The 27,176-nt window shown below is 44.7% G+C and overlaps 1 protein-coding gene across 2 annotated transcripts in view; it reads left to right on the top strand.

Moving 5' to 3' along the window:
- LOC127567509 (calcium uniporter regulatory subunit MCUb, mitochondrial-like) overlaps positions 1-27,176 on the top strand; it is an 85,024-nt gene that overhangs the window by 40,846 nt on the left and 17,002 nt on the right. For both annotated transcript variants that reach the window (XM_052010493.1, XM_052010492.1), the window contains exons 2-3: positions 25,307-25,382; positions 26,368-26,538. In XM_052010493.1, the coding sequence (XP_051866453.1) occupies positions 25,307-25,382; positions 26,368-26,538 (247 nt within the window). The remainder of the gene's footprint in view (positions 1-25,306; positions 25,383-26,367; positions 26,539-27,176) is intronic.

Genomic DNA, 27,176 nt, shown 5'->3' with positions numbered 1-27,176 from the left:
ATGTTTTTGGAATGAGAGCTGCCCTGGGTGAGGTAGTTGTCACATAGGGTCACAGTTTAGAGATGGGCATGCACTGTCTATCATGCACCCATTTACACTATTCCTATTTCATTCTTCCCACATTCCCCCAAACTTCCCCCAGAATGTACCACTCACCGACACACTAAGGGCAGTTCTTAGTGGTCAGTTATTCTGCAGCCCATGTGCCTTTGGGATGTGGGTGGAAATGGGAGCACCTTAGAGGAAGCCCATGTGGTTGCAGGAAGAACATGTAACTCCACACAGACAGCACTAAAGGTCAGGATTAAATGTGAGATAGCAGCCCTACTAGCTGCGCCACTGTGCTGGCTTCTTTGCTTGTTCAAGCAAAGCTTTAATGAACCATAGTTAATGATCATAATAAATCACTTTTTCCCTTTCTATTCTAATTCTCTCACTGGGAGATAAAACATGAAAATAGACCCTTTGGCCCATCAAGTCCACACCGACAATTGACCACCCTTTTACATTAATCCTACATTATTCCCATTTTTATTCTTCCCACATTCTCATCAACTCATCTCAGAGGGTACCACACACCTACATAGTAAGGGCAATTCTCAGTGGCCAAATAACCTCCCAACCTGTATGCCTTTGGGATGTGGAAGGAGACTGTGGCACCCAGAAGAAACCCATGCATTCACAGAGAACCTGCAAACTCCACACAAACAGCACCTGAGGTCAGGATTGAACTCAGGTCTCTGAAGCTGAGAGACATCGAGAGAGGGACTCTCCCCTCTTTTGAGCTGCTGTCTTCCATTCCATAGCCCCTTTTCAATTGATATCCTGGACAATTTACCCCTTTTACTTTTCACTTCTGAATCCAATTGGTTAATTATTGTCACATGTACTGAGAAACAGTGAAAAGCTTTATTTTACATGCCATTGAGACAGATCATTCCAAACAGAAGTACATCGAGGTAGTACAAAGGGAAAGACAATAACAGAATATAGTATTACAGGTACAGAGAAAGAGCAGTGCAGGTAGGCAGATAAGATCCAAGGGCCTTGACGAGGTAGATTGTAAGATCAAAAGTTCATCTTTATTGTACAAGAGGTCTGTTCACGAGTCTTATAACAGCGGGATCAAAGCTGTCCTTGAGCTTGGTGGTACGAGTTTCAAGCTTTTGTATCTTCTGCCCAATGGAAGGGGTGAGAAGAGAAAATGATTGGGGAGGGAGGGGTCTCTTATTATGTTGGCTGCTTTTCCGAGGCAACGTGAAGTGTAGACAGAGTGGATGGAGAGGAGGCTGTTTTTTGTGATAGGCTGAGGCGTTGATTTAAAGCAGGCTTCTTGGCCCACTCCCCTGCCAGAAGCTAAATGTCCTTTTAAAAGCTATTTCCTTTTGAACTTGCGACATCACAAATGTTCAGACTGAAAACCAGATTTCTTCTTTTGAGTGGGTGGTTATGGCTTCTAAATTCTGAGTGCTGCTAAATTAATGAAGCTTCAAGAGCAATCTGACAGCAGTGAACTAATTGGCTTCAATGCATTATGTTTCAAATTCCTTTTCAGATACAGTTCTCTTCTCCCCCAGCAGGCACTGGCTGTTGCTTGGAGATTGGTTTCTCAAGTAACAGCGACTTCTGGTAACATGCTTAATGGGAATTATTCATTTGAAAGTTAATCTTGAGTGTCTGCTGCTTTTTTGATGATAGTGAACATCACTATCATCATTCCATTAGGAATCATTAGAACAAGAAAAAGCATCTCCCTTCTCTCATCCTCAGATGCTGAAGTCAACTGTTGTGGCCCATGGGTTGGTAAGGTTGGAAAAGCATATGAATCTTGGCCAACCTCACTGTGATTCGGTCATCTTCTGACAGGTTTTCAATGTTTTTTCAGAAAAATTATTATTTCACAAAGGGATAACTTTGTAAGTCTAACTGTGACATTTTATAAAGCAAAATATAGATGTTGGAATCTGAAAAAAAGGCAGAGAAATTACAGAGTGTTTGGGGCTCACACCATGAATTCCTCTAGAATGGAGAAACCAAATGCAGGATGGGGTCGACACTTTGTGGAACACCTCTATTCAGTCTGCAAGAATGAACTTGAGCTTCCAGTTGTATACCTTTTGTAACATCAATAAACTAATGAAACACTTCACTGAGTGGTTTAGCAGATGTGAACCAAGATCTGCTGAAAGTGTGAGTTGTGTGGTTATCAGCAGCCTTTGGGGTGGAAGTAGGAATGCTGGAGTACTGAAGGTGGTTCCAGTGCTGGTGAAATGGAGAGTGAATCACACAGGTAGTCCTAGCTGAATCAGTGATTGTAGAGTGTGGGATGCAAGATTGCAGGGCAGGCTCTGGTGAGATTTATAAGCACTGTAACAAACACATGGATGGGTTGATAGATCAGTTGATTATCTATGTACATTAAGTTTTAGAGTAGGGGAAGGTTACTCCTATTAATACCCCAACACATTTTTTGTTTCGCTTGTTCTACAGCAGTATAGTAAACTTTTTCAGTGAACACATTCATTTTAAAGGGAGGGTAATCTGAGCCCCACTGAGTTTTAAGGGAGCATGAAATAGAATCCTGTGAGTTTTAGCAACAGCTGATAGTTTGCATATACTCGCGTCCCTTGGTCTGTGGAACCCTCAGACACACGGAATTGAGTCATCTCTCAGCAAAATCCTCCAAATTCAAATCCACTGGAGGGAGAAATGAGGGAACGTTTCCAACATTGAAGCCCTAACTGTAGTCACTTGGCACTGTTGGACAGGCCTTGTCCTTTGCATGCCTGACAACAAATTCTAGACACTGTATTCCAAACTCCATCACAGGAAGAGACAGCCAAGTGGACAGAGGAAAAGATTCAAGACGTACCCAAAGCCTGCTTGAGGGGAAAAAATTGTGATGTCACCACTGATACCTGGGAATCACTGGCCCATGACCTCTCAAAGTGAAGAAAATCCGTTTTGAGAATTCTGAGTCTATGTGTCAGGAGCCTGGTGTAAATTGCGGAAGGAGAGCATCGCCTCACAAACTACCCGTCCACCAAGGAAGAAGACCAGGCATCTCTGCTCCATCTGTGGAAGTGTCTGCAGTAACAAACAATTGCTCCAGATTCCTGTGTCTGCAGGCCCTACATTGGCATCATCATTCCCCCCAAAACCAACAGAATAGGAGTGGAAGCAAATCATCCTCAATCTTGAGGGGCTGCCCAAGAGGTTTTCCTCCTTCCTGTCTTCCCATGTGGTCCTTAAGCTTGTGAGAATCTTTCTTCCATATGCTCTATCCTTCAATCCTCAGACAGAGGCCACTCAATTTAATTCTGAGGGTAGGACATACACAATAAATAGCAGGGGTCTTAGGATAGTGAACAATGTTGAACAATGGAGCAGGCTTGTGGAGCCATATAGCCTCCTACTCCTCCTCTTTCTTAGGTTGTTATGATAACACATATTGTTAAGATTGGGAGTAGATAAAATGGTGAAGTGGAAGAATGTGTCAGACTAACGTGGCAATTGATTTTGGTAGGAAAAATGAAGAGAGATGAAATATAATAAATGGTACACATTTGGAAGGCGTGCAGGAATAGAGGGATCTGGCGTTGTGTGTACACAAGTTTCTCAAAATGGCAGGGGCAGGGGAAGAGCTGAGTTGGATGCAAAAGTCAGACATCCAGGTTGTGATGCTGTGTTTTAAGTGTTTGACTTTTCAACAGATTCTTCAGCTGGGGTCAGCTGATTAGCAGGCTGGCTTCCAGTCTTGCAGAAGCCTCTGGAGTGTAAAGAGAACCAGCAACCACTATAAAGAGCTTGGGAATCCAAAATGTCTCAGCACAAGGGTCTTTGTGAAGGGGCTGATTTTGTTGGGAGACTGGCTGTGGATGGTCTGATAGTGGGGAACCCAAGGGGCTCCTGTTCCATAAACATTGTTTCTTCCCATTGCTTCCCTTCATCCCCAATGGAGCTGGCTTAAATCTGCAAAGATTTAATATTTGAATTGCCTGCTTTCCTATAAAGCGTTTTGGTTCCCTTGTGTATGCACATCAGGATGAGTTAGAGGTGTGTTAGGTCAAATTTGAGATTTTGAAAATTTTAATATCTGTTCCAATGCCAACTCAGCTGTCCATGAAGAATAACATTCACCTCTTGGTGTACAACAGCAAGGAGGTTATGCTTGACCCTTGTACTTGCTGGTTAGGCTTCATACATCCAGCCTTGCACAACTCATTGGAGAGGGTACGCAGGAGCTTTATTGCAATGGCTCCAGTGAAATGGGATTATATTTTTGTGGAGAAACCAGTGAAGCAGGGTTTTTCTCTTCAGAAAAGATCCATTTGGGAAGGTTGGATAAAGGTGTTCAAAACTGAGAGTAGGTTTGTTAGTTAATGAGGAGAAACCAATGGCAAAAAGTCACTAATCAAATGTCACAGGTAGCTATCAAAAAACCAGAGTTGAGGTGAGAAGAATTTCTTTGACATGTTGTTATGGTTTAAATTCACTGTCTAGAAGATGAGGTGCTGTTCCTTGAGCTTACGTTGGACTTAGCCTGCAAGTTGTTTCCCTCCACCACTGCACTCAGTCACCTGGCCAAACTCATTCTCACACTGAATAACTTCAACTTCACTCTTTCTCTAGATCAAAACTATAACAATGGGAACTTGCATGGACCCAAACTCTACCTGTCTTGTTATGGGATATGTCGAACAGCCCTTGTTTCAGTCCTACCCAGTACCCATTCCTCATCTCTTTTTCCAGTATATTGAAGACTGTGTGGGTGCTATTTCCTGCAGTTAATCAGAGCTCAAATTTCATTATTTTCCTGACAATTTCCACCAAGCTCTCATCTTCGTATGGTCCATCTCTGAGTCTTCCATTCCTTTTCATGACTTCCCCATCTCCATCTCAGCGAATTGGTTAGTGGGCAATATTCATTACAAGCCCACAGACTTCCACAGCTATTCTGAGCACATCTCCACCACCTTGTTTCCTGTCTGTTCTGATGATGATACTTTCTACAATAGTGCCTCTGACATGATTTCCTTTTTCCTTAGCCATGGCTTTCTCTCTGCCACAGATGACAGGGCTCTCAACTGCATCTCCTCTCTTTCCCACACTTCTGCTCTTATTCCCTTTGTGGCTGACCACAGAAAGGAGAGAATCCCTTTGTTCTCACCTTTCACCCCATCTCCTTCTACATTCAATAGATCATCCTCTGTAATTTCCACCATTCAAAGGGATTTCAACACCTCATACCTCTTCCACACCCCTATCAGTATCACTGTCATGGCTCCTTAGTTCACTCTTATAGAACGTAGCACTGGACAGACCATTCAGCCCACAATGTTGTACCAATTTTGATGCCAATTTATACTAAGTGTCCTCCTCCAGCTTCATATCCCTCCATTTCCTTCACATTCATGTGTCCATCTAAAAGCCTCTTAAGCTCCACCAAACTGTCTGATTCCACAACTACCCTGGTAACCTATTCCAGGCACCTACCATTCTCTGTGTTTATATATAAAAAAAATTGCCTCTTATGTCACCTTTAAACTTCACCCCCCCACCAACCTTAAAAGCATGTCCTCGGAGTTTGACATTTCTACCCTGGGGAAAAGATTCTGACTGTCTACCTATCTATGCCTCTCGTAATTTTAAAAACTTCAATCAGGTCTCCCCATAGCCTCTAACCCAAGTTTGGAGAACAACCAAGTTTGTCCAACCTTTCCTTATAGCTCATACCCTGTAATCCAAGCAGCCATCCTGGTAAACCTCTTCTGCACCCTTTCCACAGACCTCCACCTCCTTCCTATGATGGAGTGACCAGGACTGCACGCAAGGACTCCAAGTGCAGTCTGACTAAAGTTTTATATAGCTGCAGCACGACTTCCTTACTGTTATACTCAACACCCCTAGCAATGAAGGCAAGCATGGCATATACCTTCTTCACCATCTTATCCACTTTGCGTAGCCACTTCGGTTAACTATGGACCCCAAGATCCCTCTGTACCTTAATGCTGTTAAGGAGCCTACCATTAACTGTATACTTTCTCCTTTCATTTGACTTCCCAAAGTGCAACACCTCACACTTGCCTGGATTAAACTCCATCTGCCACTTCTCTGCACACGTCTGTAACTGATCTATATCCCGCTGTATTCTTTGATAGCCCATTACACTGTCCACAACTCCCAATCATGGTGTCATCCTCAAACTTGCTAATCCACCCATCTATATTTTCATCCAACTCATTGATATATTTTCATAAACAGGGGTCCCAGCACTGATCCCTGCGGAACACCACTGGTCACAGACCTCCAGCCAGAATAACAGCCTTCCACCCTACTCTGTCTTCTATGGGCAAGCTAGTTCTGAATCCAAAACTTGCCATTCACCTGGATCCCATGCAATTTCATCTTCTGAATCAACCTACCATGAGGGACCTTATCACCACTGTCTTACCCTCATCAAGCACCTTTGTCATCTCTTCAAAAAAAATCAATCAAGTTTGTAAGGCATGACCATACAAAGCCATACTGACTTATATGAAATACATACTGACAAAGCGCATAAATCCCATCCCTCAGTATCCTCTCCAATAGCTTTCCTACCACTCTCGTGAGGCTCACTGGGCTTTAATTATCCGGATTATCCCTACTTTCTTTCTTGAACAAAGGCACAACATTTGCTTCCACCAACCAATGTCCTCACTGACCACTTCACTTCTTAAGGAACTTCCCTATGCAACGGTGGGGCTGCAAACACTTGCCCTTTTACCTTGACCCTTACTGCCATCCCAGAACCTACACCAGTTCTTCCAAGCAAAGGAGCAATTCACAGCTTCCAATCCAGGACATCAAGTTCAGTGCTCACAAAGTGCAAATTGGATGACCACTTTGCAGAATGTCTCTCCAGTCCACATGGACGTCCTACCACTTTAATTGTCCACTCTTACCTCTGCTATGCCTTCCTGGACTGTTCCAACAAAGCCAGTGCAAATTGGAGGAACTGCACCTCATCATTTGTTGCAGCCCTGAAGATGCTATTGAATTCAACAATATCAGATAACCAACATTTCCTGTTCATGTCAGAACTGGCCCGTCCTGATGCAGGATTATATCTTGCAACATAAACTCAGTTTTTCTGTCACCATAGATCTTTTTGTCCTGCTGGGTATTTCCAGCATCCTCTGTTGTCTCAGATTTACTGCAACAGCTCCGTTCTGCACTTCACAGTTCATATTCATTTGTTTTTCTTTCTACCTCTCTCTACCAATCAGAATCATACTCCATTTTGTTTCCCCATGTGACCCCTAGCTGTAATATAAGACCCTACTTGTTTTCTCTCTTTTCCGATTTTGATGAAGGGCCATTGATCTGAAACAAATTCTGAACCATTGCTCATTTTATTCTTTTAGCCAGGTGCAGCTGAACATTTAAAAAAAACAAAATTAAAAAATGACAACAGGTACATATTGGCACAAATGAAAGAGGTCAAAATATATCCAGTGAAAATCTGAAGAAGCATTTGCAAAATAAGGCTGTGTCCCATTTAAAGAAGCTGTTCCTTTATGAACTATAATTATCTATTCCCTGAGGCAGTAAAATAAATATTCTGCTATATTTCATGACTGCTTGTATATTTTCTATGTGACATCACTAACCACAGATTCATAGAGCAATACAGCATGGATACAGGCCCTTTGGCCCAACCAGTCCATGTCCACCTATCTAGTCCCAATTTCCTGCGTTCGGCCCATATCTCTCCAAGCCCCGCCCCTCCATGTACCTATACAAGTGTTTCTTAAATTATACTATTGTACCTGCCTCAACCACTTCCTTGCAGCTTGTTCCATATACTCACCACCCTCTTCATGGAAAAGTTACCCCTCAGGTTCCTTCTAAATCTTTCCCCTCTCACCCTAAATTTATGCCCCCAGTTTTGGACTCCCCTACCCTGTTACCATCCACCTTATCTATGCCTCTCATAATTTTAAACACTTCTATAAGGTCGTCCCTCATTCTCCTACCTTCCAAGGAATAAAGACCTGGCCTGGCCAACCTCTTCCTATAACTCAGGCCCTCTCGTCCTGGCAACATCCTCGTAAATCTTTTCTGCACTCTTTTCAGTTTAACCACATCTTTCTTATAACAGGGTGACCAAAACTGTACACAGTACTCCAAGTGTGGCCTCATCAACGACTTAGACAACTGCAACATAATGTCCCAACTCCTATACTCAATGCCCTAACTGATGAAGGCCAGCGTACCAAGCACCCTTTTCACCACCCTGTCTACCTGTGACGCCACTTTCAATAAACTATGCACTTGTACTCCTTGGTCCCTCTGTTCCATTACACTTCCTAGTGCCCTACCATTCATAGCATAAGTCCTACACTGATTTAGCTTTCTAAAATGCAATACCCCACACTTATCAGTGTTGAAATCCATTTTCCACTCCTCGGCCCACTTCCCTAACTGATCAAGATCCCCCTGTAATCTATGATAACTTTCTTCACTATCAACAACAACAGCTAATTTCGTGTCATCTGCAAACACACTGATCCAGTCTTGTGTATTCACATCCAAATCATTTATATAAATAACAAGGGTCCCAACACTGGCCTGCGCCACACCACTAGTCACCGGCCTCCATTCCGAAAAACAACCTTCAACCACCACCCTCTGCTTCCTACCTCCGAGCCAATTTTGATCCACCTAACTAGTGCTCCCTGGATTCCATGGGACCTAACCTTCCAGACCGCCTACCAGGTGGGACCTCATCAAAGGCCTTGCTAAAGTCTAAATAGACAACATCCACTGCCCTCCCCTCATCTACCCTTTTGGTTGCCTCTTTTAAAAACTCCGAAAGATTCATCAAGCATGACTTTCCACGCACAAAGCCATGCTGATTCCTCCTAATCAGACTCTGTCTGTCCAAATGCTGGTAAATCCTGTCCCTCAGAATTCCCTTCAGTAACTTTCCCACCACTGACGTCAGGCCGACTGGCCTGTAGTTCCCTGGCTTGTCCTTGCTACCCTTCTTAAACAACGGACAACATTAGCCACCTTCAAGTCCTTGGGAACTTTACCAGTGGCTAATGATGAAGCAAATATCACTGCAAGGGCCCTCCACGATTTCTTCTCTCACCTCCACAAAGTCTGAGAATGCACTGGATATTTACTGCCTTAATGTGCTGTAAGGCTGCAATTACCTCCTCACTGGTAATATGAATGTTCTCCAAAACATCTCCACTTGTTTCCCTTATCTCTTGAGCAACCATGTAAACACAGAGGAGAAATATTTGTTAAAAATCCTATTCATCCCCTGTGGCTCAAGACATAGGCAGCCCTGCTGATCTCTAAGGGGACCTACTCTCTCCATAGCCACCCTTTTACTCTTAATATATTTATAGAACCCCTCATGATTTTCCTTAACCTTACCTGCCAGATCCATCTCATGCCCTCTCTTTGCCCTCCTGATTTCTCTCTTAAGTGTGTTCTTAACCTTTTTATAGTCATCAAGTGATTCACTCGTCCCCAAGCTCCTAAACCCAATATATGCTTCCTTCTTTTTCTTGATCAAAGCCTCAATATTTCTCATCAGCCAAGGTTCCCTAAACTTGCCAGGTTTACCCTTCAGCCTTAAAGGAACATGCTGCCCCTGGATTCTCGATATCACACTCTTAAAAGCCTCCCACTTGCCCTTTCCCTTCAAGCAGGCTCTCCCAGTCAACCTCTGCTAGATCCTGCCTAATTCCCCCAAAATTAGCTCTGCTCCAGTTTAGGACCCTCACCTGTTGACCTGTCCTATCTATTTCAATCAGTATCTTAAAACTAATAGAATTATGGTCACTAGAGCTGAAGTGCTCCCTGTTTGCCACCTCAGTTATTTGCTCTATCTCGTTCCCCAAGAGGAGGTCCAATATTGCACCCTCTTGAGTAGGGTCCTCTATATATTGATTCAGGAAAATGTCATGGACACATTTCACAAATTCCAACCTGTCCAGGCCCTTAACACTCTGTGTGGCCCAGTCAATACCGGGGAAATTAAAATCTCTAAGAATGTCGTCTCTAAGCACTGCTGTTATGTCCTCCCTATTCAAAAAGGCAAAAATTCCTCCTTGCTTGCTTGTACTTCTGTCATGCCTGTAGCATCTGTATCCTGGAACATCGAGCTGCCAGTCCTGCCCTTCTCTCATTTATCCTCATGCATTGAAATAAATGTAGTTTAACTGAGTATCCCTTTCCCTCCCTTTACTGTGCTCATGGCTATCCTGATTAATAAACTTGCTCTCGCAAGCTTCTGCTTTATCCCATAACTTACTCCTGCTTAGTCCCACCCCCCGCTAGTTTAAATCCTTCCATGTAGCACTAGCAAATTTCCTGCAAGGATATTGGCCCCTCTCCAGTTCAAGTGCAACCCCTCCGTCTTGTAAGATCCTCTACCCCAGAAAAGATCCCAATGGTCCAAGAACCTGAATCCCTGCCCCCCTGCACCAGCTCCTCAACCACGCATTCATCTGGCCTATCTTTCTGTTTCTGACCTCGCTAGCATGGGAATTACTATAATCATGGAGCAATTCTTTGCTTTTGATTCATTTTAAGTTTATACAGCCTTCTGTCCATGTTTAAGTATCAATATCCAGTTATTAAAGGGCTGTGTACATGTCATCTTTTCAGGTAAAGCCTCCATACATTGGAAATTCATGACTTTGAGAAGGTCGGTTTGAAAGGCACGCATGCAAATTTCTCTTCCACCTTGAGGGAAAGAGTAGTAAAATGTGGGAAAGTCCACATCGATCAGGCCTGACTCTGAACTTTGTTAGCAGCCAGTCTTGCAGTAACTTCTGACAATTGGGTGCAGTTTATTTTGCACAATAGCCCCTGTTAGAAAGCTATAGTAAACTGCAACTCTCACTTTAACCTTGTCAGTCCTGTAGCTTCAAAATAAAACTTGTAGCATCTTTCTTACTCAAACATTATAAATTATTTCATTTGAGCTCATTTAATTTTATGAATTGACGGACAAAAGTCTGGAGACTGTTCCATTCAATGCCATTGAATATTGAGTCAATAGACTCCCTGATTTTGGAGATGCTCATTGCCTGGCACTTCTGCAGCATGATTGTTATAAGAAAAATCTATTTCTTTTAGCAGAGGTGTCACAAAACTAGGGGGCATAGATTTAAAGTAATTGGTAGAAGGATGAGAGGAGAGATGAAGAGGTACTTTTTCATCTAAAGAGTGGTCTGTGTCTGAAACTCATTGACTGTAAGAATGGTTGAGGCAGGAAACCCCATCACATTTTGAAAGTACTTGGATGTGCTCTGAAGAACTGTGATCTGCAGGACTGTGGGTCTGGTAGTGGAAGATGGGGCAAGCTTGTGAAGCTCTTTTTTGACTGCAATTCACATGATGGACCAAAGAGTAATAAATTCTTTTTATGGCACATACGAGGTATTGCTTTGATTGTTTCATAACATGTCATTTTTGTGATAGCTTTATAGTCACCAATATTTATTTGATTATTAATTATGTTTAAAATGGCAAATGTTAAATGAAAGTTAAATCCTAATTTTTTAGGTTTTTGATGGGAATCTTGTCTTATCAGCAATTGGTCAGTAAAATTTATTATTTATAGGCAGTGTTGAATACAACTGTTTTAGATAGTTTTTTTAACATGTGTAGTGTTTAATACACCTCAAGTGGTTGTTCAAGGTATAACTGCTTCTTAGCTTATTGGTTTGTCCATCAGGTTAATATGTGTTTTCTCATTGGTTGATTTTGCCACAGGTATCTAATAGGTTTTCTGATTGGGCTATTGTTATCTAAGGATACCTCTTATCTCAGGTATAAAAGGTGTTTTTTTTGTTAATCACTCTCTTGCTCTTTTCCCTCCCAGGTCATTTTAGTTCCTGTGTCTCGGCTCATCTCCTAGTAGTAAAATTAGTGCCATGTGCCCTGTGACTATTTCTTTGTTTTAAACTTTTCTAATAAAATTTTGTGAAGCACCAAGTTGTTTTCAACTCATTCTTGGACTCCTGAAAGAACCTGCGGATTCGAAAATAACCGGATCCGACAGCAGTCAGCTGAGAACATTTTCTTACTTAGAGAACTTTAAATGCTTAGTTCAGAATGCAGGGTGATAAATGCAATGGAATATTAAATATTGTCAGATTTGTGCCGGTAATTTAGTGTGGTGATCAACATATTTCCAGGTATTGTGGCTGAGTTTCAATGCCCTGGTATAACTGGATCAAACAAAACAGCTTCCACTCAGGGGTTGTTAACATGAAGCAAAGTAGAACCATGAACAAAAGGAATGATGATTAGCACATTTTTAATGTTAGAATAGTCTTGTGGATTCAGCTATATTTTTGTCTGCATAAGTATGCTTAAATGTTCAACTATATCAACAATTTATATCAGGATTCTGCACACCTGGGCATTATTTGAAAATAAATGAAACTATGTTCTTATCTTGCTAGAATGTATCCAGCAATATTTTTAATGGTAGGTTTTCTATAAAATATGTGTGATTCTTACACATTGGAAGAAGCCGTTTCAATCACAAGATCTGTGTAAATTCATAGTACAGTTTTCAGGTTTGTATGTATAAAAATGTGCACACTTGATGATATTCCTGGAAGGATCTTGAAATTTTTTTATAAATCATTTATAAATAGTTACAGAGATCAGCCTCTCCATCTGCTAATTGCATTGGGAGGAAATAGCAGCATTACTTTTGATCATCAGATAGTGTCACTAAAGACAGGAAGTGTACTTGTGCACTCTGTGGCAGAGGAGCAAGCTCGTGCCTATACCAGAAACTTCAAAAAAAAAGTACTGGATCTGATAAAATTTTACACTTATTTTCTTATAAGTTCCTATTGGTCTGACAAAAATAAATTTACTACTGCATTCTGAAGTTTTGTTAGATTGTGTTGGGAGATGAGCGATGATTGATAACACTTCTTAAAATTAATTTGTGAGATGTTGGCATTTTTGGCAAGCCCCACGTTTATTGCCCACCCTGAATTACCTTTAAGAAAGTGGAGCTAGACATTTCTTGAATGGTTCTGGATATCATTGGTCATGAGCTTGTTGTGAAATATTGAGGAGCTAACTGTGAAGGCTGTGTATAGAACCATAAACAACAGAGGAATAACAGAAATTGCTGATGACGCTACAGGTGTAGCAATGGTGACAGCATTTAAACTCCTTCCATTTCTTTTCTTTTCATTTCTTCGGTACTCGAGGTCAAAGATGACATGTTTCTACTGCAATTCTGTGGGTTCCGAGGTGACTGATGGGACCTACAAACTAACACAATTGAGGCAGGATGGGTAGATGGCTGGTTTCTGAGAGGATGTGCTCTTTTCATAGTTAAGCTGGGGTTGCTTTACCCTCAAAAATGTCAAGCTTTTTGAATGTTGTTGGAGCTGCATCAATCCATGAAAGTGGGGAGTATTCTAATCCACTCTTGACCTATGCCTTGTAAATGGTGGAAAAATTCTGAGCAATCGAGATGAGTTACTTATCACAGAAAACCCAGCTTCTGATATACTGTGCACAGTGTTTATGAATTTGGCTCTGTTAGATTTCTGGTCAGTGGTTGACCAAGTGGGAGGCCTTTTAATGTGTGATGTCAAGAGTTCAGGGCCTGCATGTTTCTGTTAGGGTGAAGGGCAAGGCTGGCTGGTTTCGGGAACCCTGGTTGATGAGAGATGTTGAGGCTCTGGTTAAGAAAAAGAGGGAGGCATACACTGCTCAAAGCATTTGGGAACTAGTGAACCTCTTGATGACTATAAGAAGTGTAGGAGTGCACTTAAGAGAGAAGTTAGGAAGGCAAAAAGAGGATATGAGAGGAATCTGGCAGGCAAGGTGAGGCAAAATCTCAAGAAATTCAAAAGGTGTATTAAAAGGGTGGCTAGGGCGAGAATAGTCCCCTTAACGATCAGCATGGCCGTCTGTGTGTGGTATCAAAAGAAATGGGAGAGATTTTTAATGAATATTTCTCTTCAGTTTTTACTGTGGAGAAAACAATGGAAGCTAAGGAAGTGAGTAGTGTTGTCTTGGACCACATATGAATTAGCGGGGAGGAAGTATTGGAGGCTTTAAATTGCATTAAGGTGGATAAATCCCCGGGGTCTGACCTGGTACATCCTTGGAACCTGTGGGAAGCTAGAGAAGAAATTCTGGAGGCCCTTGCAAAGATTTTTGCTTTATCTCTGGCCACAGGCGAGGTTCCGGAGGACTGGAGAGTGGCTGATGTGGTAGGAAAAAACAAGCCAGGAAACTACAGGCCGGTGAGTCTAACATCGGTGGTGGGTAAATTGCTGAAGGGGATTCTGAGGTTCAGGATCTACCAACATTTGGAGAGACAGAGTCTAATTCAGGACAGTCAGCACGGCTTTGTGTGTGGGAAGTCATGTCTGACAAGTCTCTTGGAGTTCTTCAAGGAAGTAACCAAGGGGGTAGATGAGGGTAGGGCTAAGTTGTCTGTATGGACTTTAGCAAGGCCCTTGACAAGGTCCCTCAAGGCAGGCTAGTCTGGAAGGTTAGATCACATGAAATCCAGGGGAGATAGCAGATTGGATTCATAATTGGCTCAGTGGTTGGTAGCAGAGGGTGAGGTCTATTTCTTGGACTGGAGGCCTGTGTCATAGTGGTGGGACACAGGGTTCGGTGCTGTGACCTTTGTTGTTTGTAATATATATATAAAAGATTTGGATGTGAATGTACAAGGCATGGTCAGTAAGTTTGTGGATGATACTGAAATAGATGGTGTTGTAGATAGTGTAGAAGGTTATGAAAAATTACAGGGGGATCTTGATCAACTGGATGTGTGGGCTGAGGATTGGCAAATGGCTTTCAATCCAGATAAATGTGAGGTTTTGCGTTTTGGGAGGTCAAATCAGGGTAGAACTTGTACAGTGAATGGTAGGGCCCTGGGGAGTGTTATAGAACAGAGGGACCTAGGAGTGCAAGTGCATGGCTTGCTGAACGCAGAGTCACAGGTAGATAGGGTGGTAAAAAAGGCATTTGGCACACTGGCCTTCAGTCAGGGCTCTGAGTGTAGGAGTTGGGAAGTTATGTTGCAGTTATATGAGACTTTGGTGAGGCCACACTTGGAGTATTGTGAACAGTTTTGGTCACCCTGATAGGGGAAATATGTTATTAAACTAGAAAGAGTGCAGTAAAGATCTACCAGGATGTTGCCTGGACTTGGAGGCCTAAGTTACAAGGAGATGTTATGAAGACGAGGGCTTTATTCCCTGGAAGGTAGGAGATTGAGGGGTGACCTGATAGAGGTGTATAAGATCACGAAAGACGTAGACAAGGTTAAAGCACATAGCCTTTTTCCTGGGAGGGGGGGGGGTGGTGCTAAAAACATGAGGGTGTAGCGGTTGCTACCGCGGAATAAAACAAGACTCTACTCGGAGGACTGCCAAACAGAACTGGTTTATTTTCCCGCCTTGCGCGGGCCCTTTAAGGGAGAATGTTCCCGCCCAAAACAACCGGCAATGACGTAAGTCCTACGTCATCGGGACTTTCCCGCGCGCGGGTTCTCCCCGTCGCTCGGAAAGACGAGGCCCGCCGCCATCTTGGGCCTCGTCGCTCCGACGCCACGCGACCCGACTGCCGAGCCAGTTCGCCCGACTAGACGGTGAGTCGCCGCACAACCCCCCCCAGAACCGGCGATACAGTCCCCAAGGTCCGTGGGCTGTGCCAGCTGCCGCTTAGGGGGGCAGCCTCTGCGTCGCGGTGTGGCAACCTCGACAGGCTGTTGCAGATCCAAATGGGCCGGTTTGAGGCGATCCGCCGTGAAAACCTGTTCCCTGCCTCCAATGTCCAAAATAAAAGTGGATCCGTTATTCCGTATGACTCGGAATGGTCCCTCATATGGTCGTTGCAATGGCGCCCGAGGTGTGCCCCTGCGAACGAAAACAAACTTAAAGTCCCGTAGTTCCTTGGGCTGGCAGGATGGGGCTTGACCGTGCCGTGAGGTGGGAATCGGGGCCAAGGCGCCAAGCTTCTCGCGCAGTCTTTGTAGGACTGCTGGGGGTTGTTCCCCTTGGTCCCGAAGGGCAGGTATGAAATCCCCGGGGACAACTAGTGGCGCCCCCTATACAAGCTCAGCTGACGAAGTGCGTAGGTCTTCTTTGGGGGCAGTGCGTATGCCGAGCAGGACCCAAGGCAGCTCGTCAACCCAGTTAGGACCCTTCAGGCGAGCCATCAAGGCCAATTTCAGATGGCGGTGAAAACGTTCCACCAACCCGTTTGATTGAGGATGGTAGGCCGTGGTGGTGTGCAGCTGCATCCCGAGCAGGTTCGCTAATGCAGCCCAGAGACTGGAAGTGAATTGGGTGCCTCTGTCTGAAGTGATGTGGGCCGGAACGCCAAAACGTGAGACCCAAGTTGTGAGCAGCGCCCGGGCGCAGGAATCAGTTGTGATGTCAGTCAGGGGGGTTGCCTCAGGCCACCTCGTGAACCAGTCCACGATGGTAAGGAGGTACCGGGCTCCTCTTGAAACCGGCAGAGGGCCCACGAGGTCGACGTGTATATGGTCGAACCTCCTACGGGTAGGCTCGAACTGCTGTGGTGGGACCTTGGTGTGTCGCTGGATTTTTGACGTCTGGCAGTGCGGACAAGTCCTGGCCCACTCACTGACCTGTTTGCGCAGGCCATGCCAGACAAACTTGCTGGCGACCAGTCGGACAGTAGATCTGATGGACTGGTGCGCCAACCCATGTACCGAGTCAAAAACGCGTCTCCGCCAGGCTGCAGGGACTATAGGGCGGGGCTGACCAGTCGCAACGTCGCAAAGTAGGGTCCGCTGACCTGGACCAACCAAGAAATCTCGGAGCTGCAGACCCGAGACTGCGGTTCTGTAGCTGGGCAGTTCGTCGTCGGCTTGCTGTGCGTCAGCTAGGGCCGTGTAGTCGACACCCAAGGATAGGTTGTGGATGGTTGGTCTGGAAAGTGCATCAGCAACGACATTATCCTTTCCGGAGACATGTTGAATGTCAGTTGTGAACTTGGAAATGTAGGATAAATGTCTCTGCTGACGAGCTGACCAGGGATCGGAGACTTTGGAGAAGGCAAAGGACAGAGGCTTATGATCGGTGAAAGCGGTGAAAGGCCTGCCTTCTAGAAAGTATCGGAAATGCCGGACCGCCAGATACAGCGCTAGAAGTTCCCGATCAAAAGCGCTGTACTTCAGTTCGGGCGGTCTAAGGTGCTTGCTGAAAAATGCCAAGGGTTGCCAGCGGCCTTCGAGTAGCTGTTCCAGTACCCCACCTACCGCGGTGTTGGATGCGTCTACCGTGAGGGCAGTCGGGACGTCAGTCCTGGGGTGTACCAGCATCGTGGCATCTGCCAGGGCGTCTTTGGCCTTAACGAAAGCAGCCGCAGCCTCGTCAATCCAGGTGATGTCCTTGCCCTTGCCAGCCAGCAGCGAGAACAGAGGGCGCATGATACGGGCTGCTGCAGGGATGAAACGATGGTAAAAGTTGACCATCCCAAGGAATTCCTGTAGGCCTTTGACTGTGTCAGGGCGGGCAAAATGGCGGATAGCATCCACCTTGGCGGGTAGGGGTGTTGCCCCGTCGCTGGTGATTTTGTGGCCGAGGAAATCAATAGAGTCAAGTCCGAATTGGCACTTGGACGGGTTGATCGTGAGGCCGAAATCGCGGAGGCGGGAATACAGCTGGCGGAGGTGGGAAAGGTGTTCCTGGCTGTTACGGCTGGCGATCAGTATGTCGTCCAAGTAAATGAACACGAAGTCCAGGTCTCGGCCTACCGCGTCCATCAGCCGCTGGAAGGTCTGCGCGGCGTTCTTAAGGCCGAACGGCATCTGAAGGAATTCTAACAGGCCGAATGGGGTGATAATGGCAGTTTTGGGGACGTCATCCGGATGGACCGGGATTTGGTGGTATCCCCTAACGAGGTCGACTTTGGAAAAGATGCGGGCCCCGTGTAAGTTCGCTGCGAAGTCCTGGATGTGAGGGATGGGATAGCGGTCTGGGGTGGTGGCGTCATTCAGCCTGCAGTAGTCGCCGCAGGGCCTCCACCCTCCGGTGGCTTTGGGGACCATGTGCAGGGGGGAGGCCCAGGGGCTGTCTGACCTGCGAACAATCCCCAGCTCCTCCATGTGACGGAACTCTTCCTTTGCCAGGCGGAGCTTGTCTGGAGGTAATCGTCGTGCACGGGCATAAAGGGGTGGCCCTGTGGTAATGATGTGGTGTCGTACCCCGTGTGTGGGCCTAGAATTTGTAAACGAAGGTGCCAAAATCGATGGGAATTCGGCTAGGAGCTTGGCGAAATCATCGCCAGAAAGGGAAATGGAGTCCAGGTGCGGGGCTGGTGGGCTGATTTCTCCCAGGGGATAGGTCCGGAGAGTGCTAGAGTGGACTAACCGCTTCCTTCGCAGGTCGACTAACAGGTTGTGGGCCCGAAGGAAATCGGCTCCTAGGAGTGGTCGGGCGACGGTGGCAAGGGTAAAGGTCCAGGTAAAACGGCTGCCGCCAAAGTGTAATTGAAGCGTATGGGTGCCGAAAGACCGTATCGTTGTACCGTTGGCGGCATTGAGTAGAGGACCTGGTGGCCTGTCACGAGTGTCGCGGCCTGTCGGGGGCAAAATACTGACCTCCGCTCCAGTATCAATGAGGAAACGCCGTCCAGATTTCTTGTCCTGAACGAAGAGGAGGCTCTGTTGGCGGCCAGCCGCCGTAGCCATCAGCGGCGGCTGGCCCTGGCGTTTCCCTGAAACTTGCAAGGTGGGCGGCATCGACAGGCCTCCGCACCCCACCTCTGATGGTAGAAGCACAGCTGGTCACCCGTGTCGTCGTCTGCGTTCCTGGGGCGTGGCTGCTCGGTTGCTGGGGCCGGGCGAGGCGGGCGTTGGGCTCGCGACCTGGTGATTTGACTGACGGACGAACCGCTCTCGCGCTTGGCCCTCCACAGGACATCTGCCCGGGCGGCCACCTCACGGGGGTTGCTGAAGTCGGCGTCAGCTAACAACAAGTGGATGTCATCGGGGAGCTGTTCGAGGAAGGCCTGTTCGAACATCAGGCATGGCTTGTGACCCTCGGCCAATGCCAGCATCTCATTCATTAGGGTGGATGGGGATCTGTCCCCCAGGCCATCCAGATGAAGCAGGCGGGCGGCGCGCTCACGACGGGAGAGGCCGAAGGTCCGGATCAAAAGGTCTTTGAAAGCCGGGTACTTATCTTCCTCCGGAGGCGACTGGATGAAGTCTCCAACCTGGGCGGCTGTCTCCTGGTCCAGAGAGCTAACGACATGGTAGTACTTCGTGGAGTCGGAGGTGATCTGCCGAAGGTGGAATTGCGCTTCGGCCTGGTCAAACCAGACGCTGGGCCGAAGTGACCAAAAGGTGGGCAGCTTGAGGGCCACTGCGTTGGCTGCTGCGCCGTCGTCCATTTCGCGGGTCCCAAAGCCGTTTGGACCGTCGGGGTCACCAATGTAGCGGTTGCTACCGCGGAATAAAACAAGACTCTACTCGGAGGATTGCCAAACAGAACTGGTTTATTTTCCCACCTTGCGCGGGCCCTTTAAGGGAGAATGTTCCCGCCCAAAACAACCGGCAATGACATAAGTCCTACGTCATCAGGACTTTCCCGCGCGCGGGTTCTCCCCGTCGCTCGGAAAGACGAGGCCCGCCGCCACCTTGGGCCTCGTCGCTCCGACGCCGCGCGACCCGACTGCCGAGCCGGTTCGCCCGACTAGACGGTGAGTCACCACAAGGGTATAGATTTAAGACCAGAGGTGAGAGATTTAAAAGGGACATCAGGGGCAGCTTCTTCATGCAAAGGGTGGTGTGTATTTGGAATGATCTGCCAGAAATAGTGGTTGAGGTGGGCACATTGGCAACATTTAAAAGTCATCTATATAAGTTCACGGATAGGAGAAGTTTAGAGGGCTATGGGCTAAACATGGGCAGATGGGACTAGCTTGTGGGGTAACAGTTGGGCCAAAGGGCCTGATTCCATGCTGTATGACTCTATGGTCACCCGTAGGATGCTGATTCAGACAGCATTTTTTGAACTTCAGCAGGAAATTAACTTGTCTAATGTCACGAGATAGCACAAACATCAGGAGTCAGTGTTGTGATTTCCTGGGGCCACCATTTCCTATAACATTGCACCACAGCACCGCTACATCTGATGGAGCCACACTGTCACTGAGACATGATATATCCAGGTCTGGGCAGTGCTTCATGGTGTGATTCTCTGGATATGGTGATGTTGCTCTGCTTTTTGTATTTGCACTGGATAGCTTCACTTTTAATGACTTGTGGCTCAAGAATATTTGGATTATGCTACCTTTTTCATTTGAGAGTTTTATGCATGCATTAGAAGTTAAAAAAACACTAGAAGCTCAGTTGTGGTTTGAATGTCATCCGTACTTACTGGATTGTGGAATTCCTGGAAAATGGAGGCACAGTGATTCTTTTGCATGCTATTGTTACTATATATAAATTAAAGGGCCTTTATCAATCTTTTGGAACCATAGAACCATAGAAAAATACAGCACAATACAGGCCCTTCGGCCCACCATGTTGTGCCGACCTTCTAACCACACCTAAGACTATCTAACCCCTTCCTCCCACATATCCCTCTATTTTAAATTCCTCCATATGCTTATCTAACAATCTCTTGAACTTGACCAACGTATCAGCCTCCACCACCACCCCAGGCAGCGCATTCCATGTACCAACCACTCTCTGGGTGAAAAACCTCCCTCTGACATCTCCCTTGAACTTCCCACCCATTACCTTAAAGCCATGCCCTCTTGTATTGAGCATTGGTGCCCTGGGAAAGAGGCGCTGGCTGTCCACTGTAATATTTTGTATACCTCTATCATATCTCCTCTCATCCTCCTCTCCAAAGAGTAAAGCCCTAGCTCCTTTAGTGTCTCCTCATAATTCATACTGTCTAATCCAGGCAGCATCCTGGTAAATCTCCTCTGCACCCTTTCCAACGCTTCCACATCCTTCCTATAATGAGGCGACCAGAATTGGACACAATACTCTAAGTGTGGTCCAACCAGAGTTTTGTAAAGCTGCATCATTACTTCGCGGCTCTTAAACTCGATCCCACGATTTATGAAAGCTAACATCCCATAAGCTTCCCTATCCACCTGTGAGGCAACTTTCAGTGATCTGTGGATATGAACCCCCAGATCCCTCTGCTCCTCCACGCTGCCCAAAATCCTACCATTAACCTTGTACTCCACCTTGGAGTTAGTCCTTCCAAAATGTACCACCTCACGCTTCTCTGGATTGAACTCCATCTGCCACTTCTCAGCCCAGCTCTGCATCCTATCAATATCCCTCTGTAAGCTTCAACAGCCCTCCACGCTATCCACAACACCACTGATCTTTGTGTCGTCTGCAAACTTGGTAACCCACCCTTCCATACAACTTAAAGATGCTGTTAACAGTGGAAATACTGCATTTCAACAACTGTATTTCCAGTTGAGTGGCTGAAGCTATATTAATTCCTGGGGGGTGGTGGGGGTAATTAAATATGCAGCAAGTTAACTTTATGTACACACACACACACACACACACACACTTATGTTTCACTAACACTAAGATACCCTTTTTTCCAATTCTTCAATCAAGAAATCTATCTGGAAGAGATTTTCTGCCAAACTATCTTAAAATGTTTTATCTTGGGTAATAAAAATGTAACAATTTTGTCCACAGCATGTGCTCAGTGTAACGGCCATCTGTACTTCTATTTGATTACAATGTCAATAGTGACTGACATGCTGTCAGTTACAGGAAGGAAAGGATGTGTATTATTGATGATTTTTAGCCAGGCGATGAAGAAAATGCCTTGAACGGTTCCGTTGACTATCTGTAATTTTCCATCCGTGAACAAAAGATAGTTGATGACGTGAGGCAATGTATTAGAACTAAAATCCCACCACATTGTCATTTCATTCCATCAGCCTAGATTGTCATTATTTTTAAGTTATTAAATCACCTCTTTCTGTGTTCTTACAAGTCTAAGATGATGTGGCTCATAGATTTTGTACGTGGCAGATAGTGAGTAAAGCAACACAATGGCCAAACCTCCTTGATGTTGTCCCACTGATCCACCTTAACAGATGCATCTATCCACAACAGTTGCGAACCATGCAGTCCGTTTGGAATCAAAATTTCACCGTCACACAAAGCATCATGTGTGGTACTATAATCATCCTAAATGAGACAACTCAAAACAGATCTGGGAGCTCAAAAGTGGGCATCCATGAGGCATTGTTGACCATCAACAGCAGCAGAAATAGACACTACAAAATCCAATCTCATTGTCTGGGTATATCTCTCACTCTACCATTACTGTCAGGCCATGGTGTCCACCCTGGGTTCAGTGAAGACTGCAGAAGGCATGCTGGCAACAGCACTGGTCATATCTAAAAATGATGAGATGCCAGCCTCGTGAAGCTGCAATACTAGACAACATTGTGTGCAAAACAGCAAAGACAGCATTTAATAGATAGAATTGAGCGGTCTCACAACCAAAGAATCAAATCAAGACTTTGAAGTCCTGCCATGAATGGTATTGGACAATTAAACAAAAGGCTTAGACTTGATGGGCTGAAATGGTTTCTTCTATTTTGTATGAAAATATGATGGCAGCATTCTGGCTTTTCTCAGGCAGTCCCTCAGGATGGAGGATGACTTGTTCTGAGGTGGCTGTGAGGTTGCGCACTCTGCCACAGGTGGGGCAGGAGGTGTGGGTGGGTACTTTGGAGGGTGGTGTGCTCCATCTGTTTAAGCTGGGCTTCTGTTTGCTCTCAACATGGACTTGTTCAAGGAGGATTTGAGAACATCCTTGAGTCAATTCCACTATCTACCTGGTAATCTCTTGCTGTGATAGAGCATGGAGCAGAGTGTTTGTTTCGAGAGTCTGGTGTCAGGCATGCAAACGACATTGCCAGATCATTGGAGAATAGTGATTGCTATTGAATAGTGCTATTGAATAGTGATACTCAGTATTAGTTTGAGGATAAGATAAGATACCTTTATTAGTCACATGTACATCGAAACACACAGTGAAATGCATCTTTTACGTAGAGCGTCCTGGGGGCAGCCCGCAAGTGTCACCACGCTTCCGGTGCCAACATAGCATGCCCACAACTTCCTAACCCATCCATCTTGAGAATGTGGGAGAAAACCAGAGAACCCGGTGGAAACCCACGCAGACACTGGAAGAACGTACAAACTTCTTACAGACAGCGGCCGGAATTGAACCCGGGTTGCTGGTGCTGTAATAGTGTTATGCTAACCGCTACATTACCGTGCTTGCTGGCAATGGTGATAACTCCAATTGGTGCCTTGAGATGGAAAGCAGAATCTGGTTGTCCCAGTGTATGATTCACAAAAGGCTAGTTTGCAGGTTCTGTAAGTGATTGACAAAGCTAACAGATTACAATAGGGGGTGAGGAGCAGCAATTTATTAGAAGGAAGACTAACTCAGCCTTGTAGATGGAGCATACATGACAGGAATGCAAGACTGAAAAGAATGTTTTAACAAAAGGAGATTGACAAATAAGGCAAGTAATGAGGGTGGTGATTAACACTTGGGGATATGATATTGTTGGTATCACAGAGACATAGTTGAAAAATGGGCAATTCTGGCATCTCATGTTTCAGGGTATAAACTTTCAGGCATGATGGGGTAAGGAGCGGGGTGGATATAAAAAGTCGCATTGAAAATTAATCAAGGAGTCCGTTACTGCAGAAAAGTGGGAGGATATCCCAGAGGGTTAATGAACTAGCTTACAAGGATGGAGCTTAGAAGCAAGGAGGAGGTGATCACTTTGTAGAGCGTGTACGATAGGCCTCTAAGTGGTCAGCAGGAGACAGAGAAGCAGATATATAGGCAAATCACAGAGAGGTGTAAATATAATAGAGTAGTAGTAGCAGAGAATTTCAATTTCCCCGATATTTTAACTTGGAATGCCTTAATGGTATTCATCTTAACCAACAGGTCCATGACAGGCCTATTCTCAATGCATAATCAAAGAGTTAAAACCCTCATCTCCCAAAGGGTTGAAATGTTGCTAGATTTTGACCCAATGATAAAGTAAATACTGAAACAGTAGTAAATAAATTGTGTATTTCCTTCAAGAAAGTTTTGAAGCTTGAACTCCAAAAGCACAATAATCACATTTTTTATGGGTTGGATTTGCCTGCCATCTAGTGGTGGATGGAACACAATGCAGAAAATGTGAGGGAATCCTTTCTGGTAAAAGAATAGAATTGTGAGAGATTGAAATTCTGAGGGATCTGAGTGTCCTTGTGCACAAATCACTGAAAGTTAACATTCAAGTTTGGCAGATAATTAGCAAAGCAATCAATATTTATTGGAAGAGGATATAGTAGCTATATCTTGCTGCAACTATACAGGGTGAGTGCATCTGGAATACAAATATGGTCTCCCTCCCTAAGAAGAGATATACTTGCAAGAGAGTGCAGCGAAGGTTCACCAGATTGTTTCTTGTGATCCCAGTTATGTTGTATGAGGAAAGGTTAAGCAATATTAATTCCAACTACACAGAAAGAAACTCAGCATGTACACTCTGAAGTTTAGAAGAATGAGAATTCAGTACTCAACAGGGTAGATGCAGGTTTGAATGGCCAGCCTCTTTTCATAACTGAAATGCTTGAATTTGGGCACATTCTTCCTGAATGTGGTGACTAGGACTGCACACAATGCTGCACTGTTGTTTTGCTGACTGCAGGCTAGGTCATCAGATCATAAGGCCCACATAGCAGCCACAGAAAAGCTACATAAAAGGTTGCCATGGAGCTGATAGAAAACACGGGAGGGGGGCACAGCAATCTTCTGTGACAAGCCACCCCTCATCATCAGCTTTGATACAGTTAAGTGCCACAATTCCTGGACTAATGCATGGATCAGAATGATCAGCAAGGCAGAAGTCACAGGATAATGCACCAAGGTGTATAAGAAAAAGGGTTATAATCAGCGATTGAAATAGCAATACTGATTTCTTGACCATTGCAAAATGATGATGGTAGCTGCTCTGTGCAATAGATTGGTGTCAGAAAGAAGACCATCTAATTTATGTCTCATTGATGATCAAAGATGATTTTTCTCTTTTTATTACTGTTCTACTACTCTTTCCAAATTTTAAATAACTTTTTAAATCATAAACTATCAAAAGTCCACTCTAACCCTAGCAGCTAAGAGTTTACTTTCTTTTGCATTTGCTGTAAAATGTCTCATGTACAATCTCTTATGTTCTGCAGCAAAAGGGCTCAGAATCGTGCTTCCGCCTGAGACCATGTACAGTGACCTTTTACAACACTCTAGTCTCATCTGATGGTAGGTCAATTGTATTTTGAATGATTTAATAAGTTTGTATCTTGTTGCAACACTATAATCACTGACGGTGGTGAAAAATCTAGCCAGAAGATTTGGCTGCATTTTTCTTTTAATAATCCTGTATTCTAGTTCAGTGGCACATTACTTAAAAAAAGCTTTCTTATTACAAATAAAGATTTCCTACTGTTGTTGCCCTTGTGCCAATCAGTTAATTTAGATTGGTCATCGCAGGGATCATGTGCAGGGCAGAACTGTGTTGTAGGACACCAGGTTCAGTTGGTTTGGAAGTATCACTGATGCCTGCATCTCATGATATTCTTCACTCTGCACTTGCTTCATTCCTGAAGAATTCTATTGCATAACAATGAACCTAGTGGAAAAGTAGTAGTTCTTCAGGGGACTGAGTGGTAGTATTGAAAGGAGCATAGAAAGAAAAAAAGCACTTAATTTGCTATAACCATTCTATTCAATAATCTGAGAAGAATGTGAAAGATGCGACATAAGTCCTGCTGAAAATATCTTTTGGGCAAAAAGCACCCCTAAATTAGGCCTTATGATGGAGGAAAGGGTAGCTAGACTTGGGGCTGTGAAAGTAATCAGATGTAACAAATCTTAAAACCTACAGTTCAATCAATCTACTTAGTTCTGAACACGGCTCACCCCCCCCCCCCCCCCCATTTCATGTGAGAAAGGTTGTATATTTCTTGTAAAGTTAGCTTTAGAATTACAAAACCAACAGCAAATTAAGTGCTTTTGACGTGTTGTTACCGTTGTAATGTAGGGAATACAGCAGTCAGTTCCATGGCAATGTGATAATGACAATCTGTTTTTAGTGATGTAGATTGAGAGAGAGATATTACAAAACAAACATATCACTAAAAGCTGACTGTTTATATGGTTCTGATACATTTGGCAACCATATTTCATCATATGTTTAATGCAGTGAAAGTGCAATTAGTGACTGAATTTTGCTATTATTTTCCAGAGGTGACTGTTGAATACAAGAATGGGTTTACAGTAATCTCCATCATACTCCCCTCCAGAAATGAGCGCTGCCAGTTTATTGTGAAGCCACTGTTGATGAATGTCGGAGACTTTCTTAAGGACGTAGAGAATGAGGATCAAGGCATCGACAATATTGCAATCTTTTCAGAAGGTGATTATTAATCACTACATTTGAAAGCAACATTTACATATGAGTAGAGAGATTCTGCTTCTGTTTTTTTGTGCACATAGAAGAGCAGAGTAGATCATTGGGCCTATCAGACTTGTTCCACCATTCGGTAGTGATGTGACTGATCCAATATCTCAGAGCATTCCTGCATTCACTCCATGCCTCTTGATATTTTTTGTGTCTGGAAGTCTATCCCCTTCTTAAATACTCAGTCATTTAACCTCTACAGGACTCTGTGTTAGTGAATACCATAGATTCATAGTTCATACAGCACAGAAACAGCCCTTCAGTTCAGTCCAACTTGACTAAGATACTCAGCTAAGCTGGTCCCATTTGCCTGTGTTTGGCCCATATCCCTCTAAACCTTTCCTATCCTTGTATGTGTCCAAATATATTAAATGTTGTAATTGTACCTGCCTCTACCACAACCTCTGGAAGCTTGTTCCATATACTCACCACCCTCTGTGTGAAAAACTTTACCCTCAGATCCCCTATAAATCTTACCCCTCTTACATTAAACCTGTGCCCTCTAGCTTTAGATGCTTCTACCCTGGGAAACAGACTATCTACCCTATCTATGCCCCTCATAATTTTATAAACCTTCCTAAGGGTCACCCCTT

This window comes from Pristis pectinata, chromosome 2 (genome assembly GCF_009764475.1).
Source record: "Pristis pectinata isolate sPriPec2 chromosome 2, sPriPec2.1.pri, whole genome shotgun sequence".
In the NCBI taxonomy this organism is placed as follows: Eukaryota; Metazoa; Chordata; class Chondrichthyes; order Rhinopristiformes; family Pristidae; genus Pristis; species Pristis pectinata.
The sequence above is the reverse complement of the archived record's forward strand: the minus strand, read 5'-3'. Positions and strand labels throughout refer to the sequence as shown.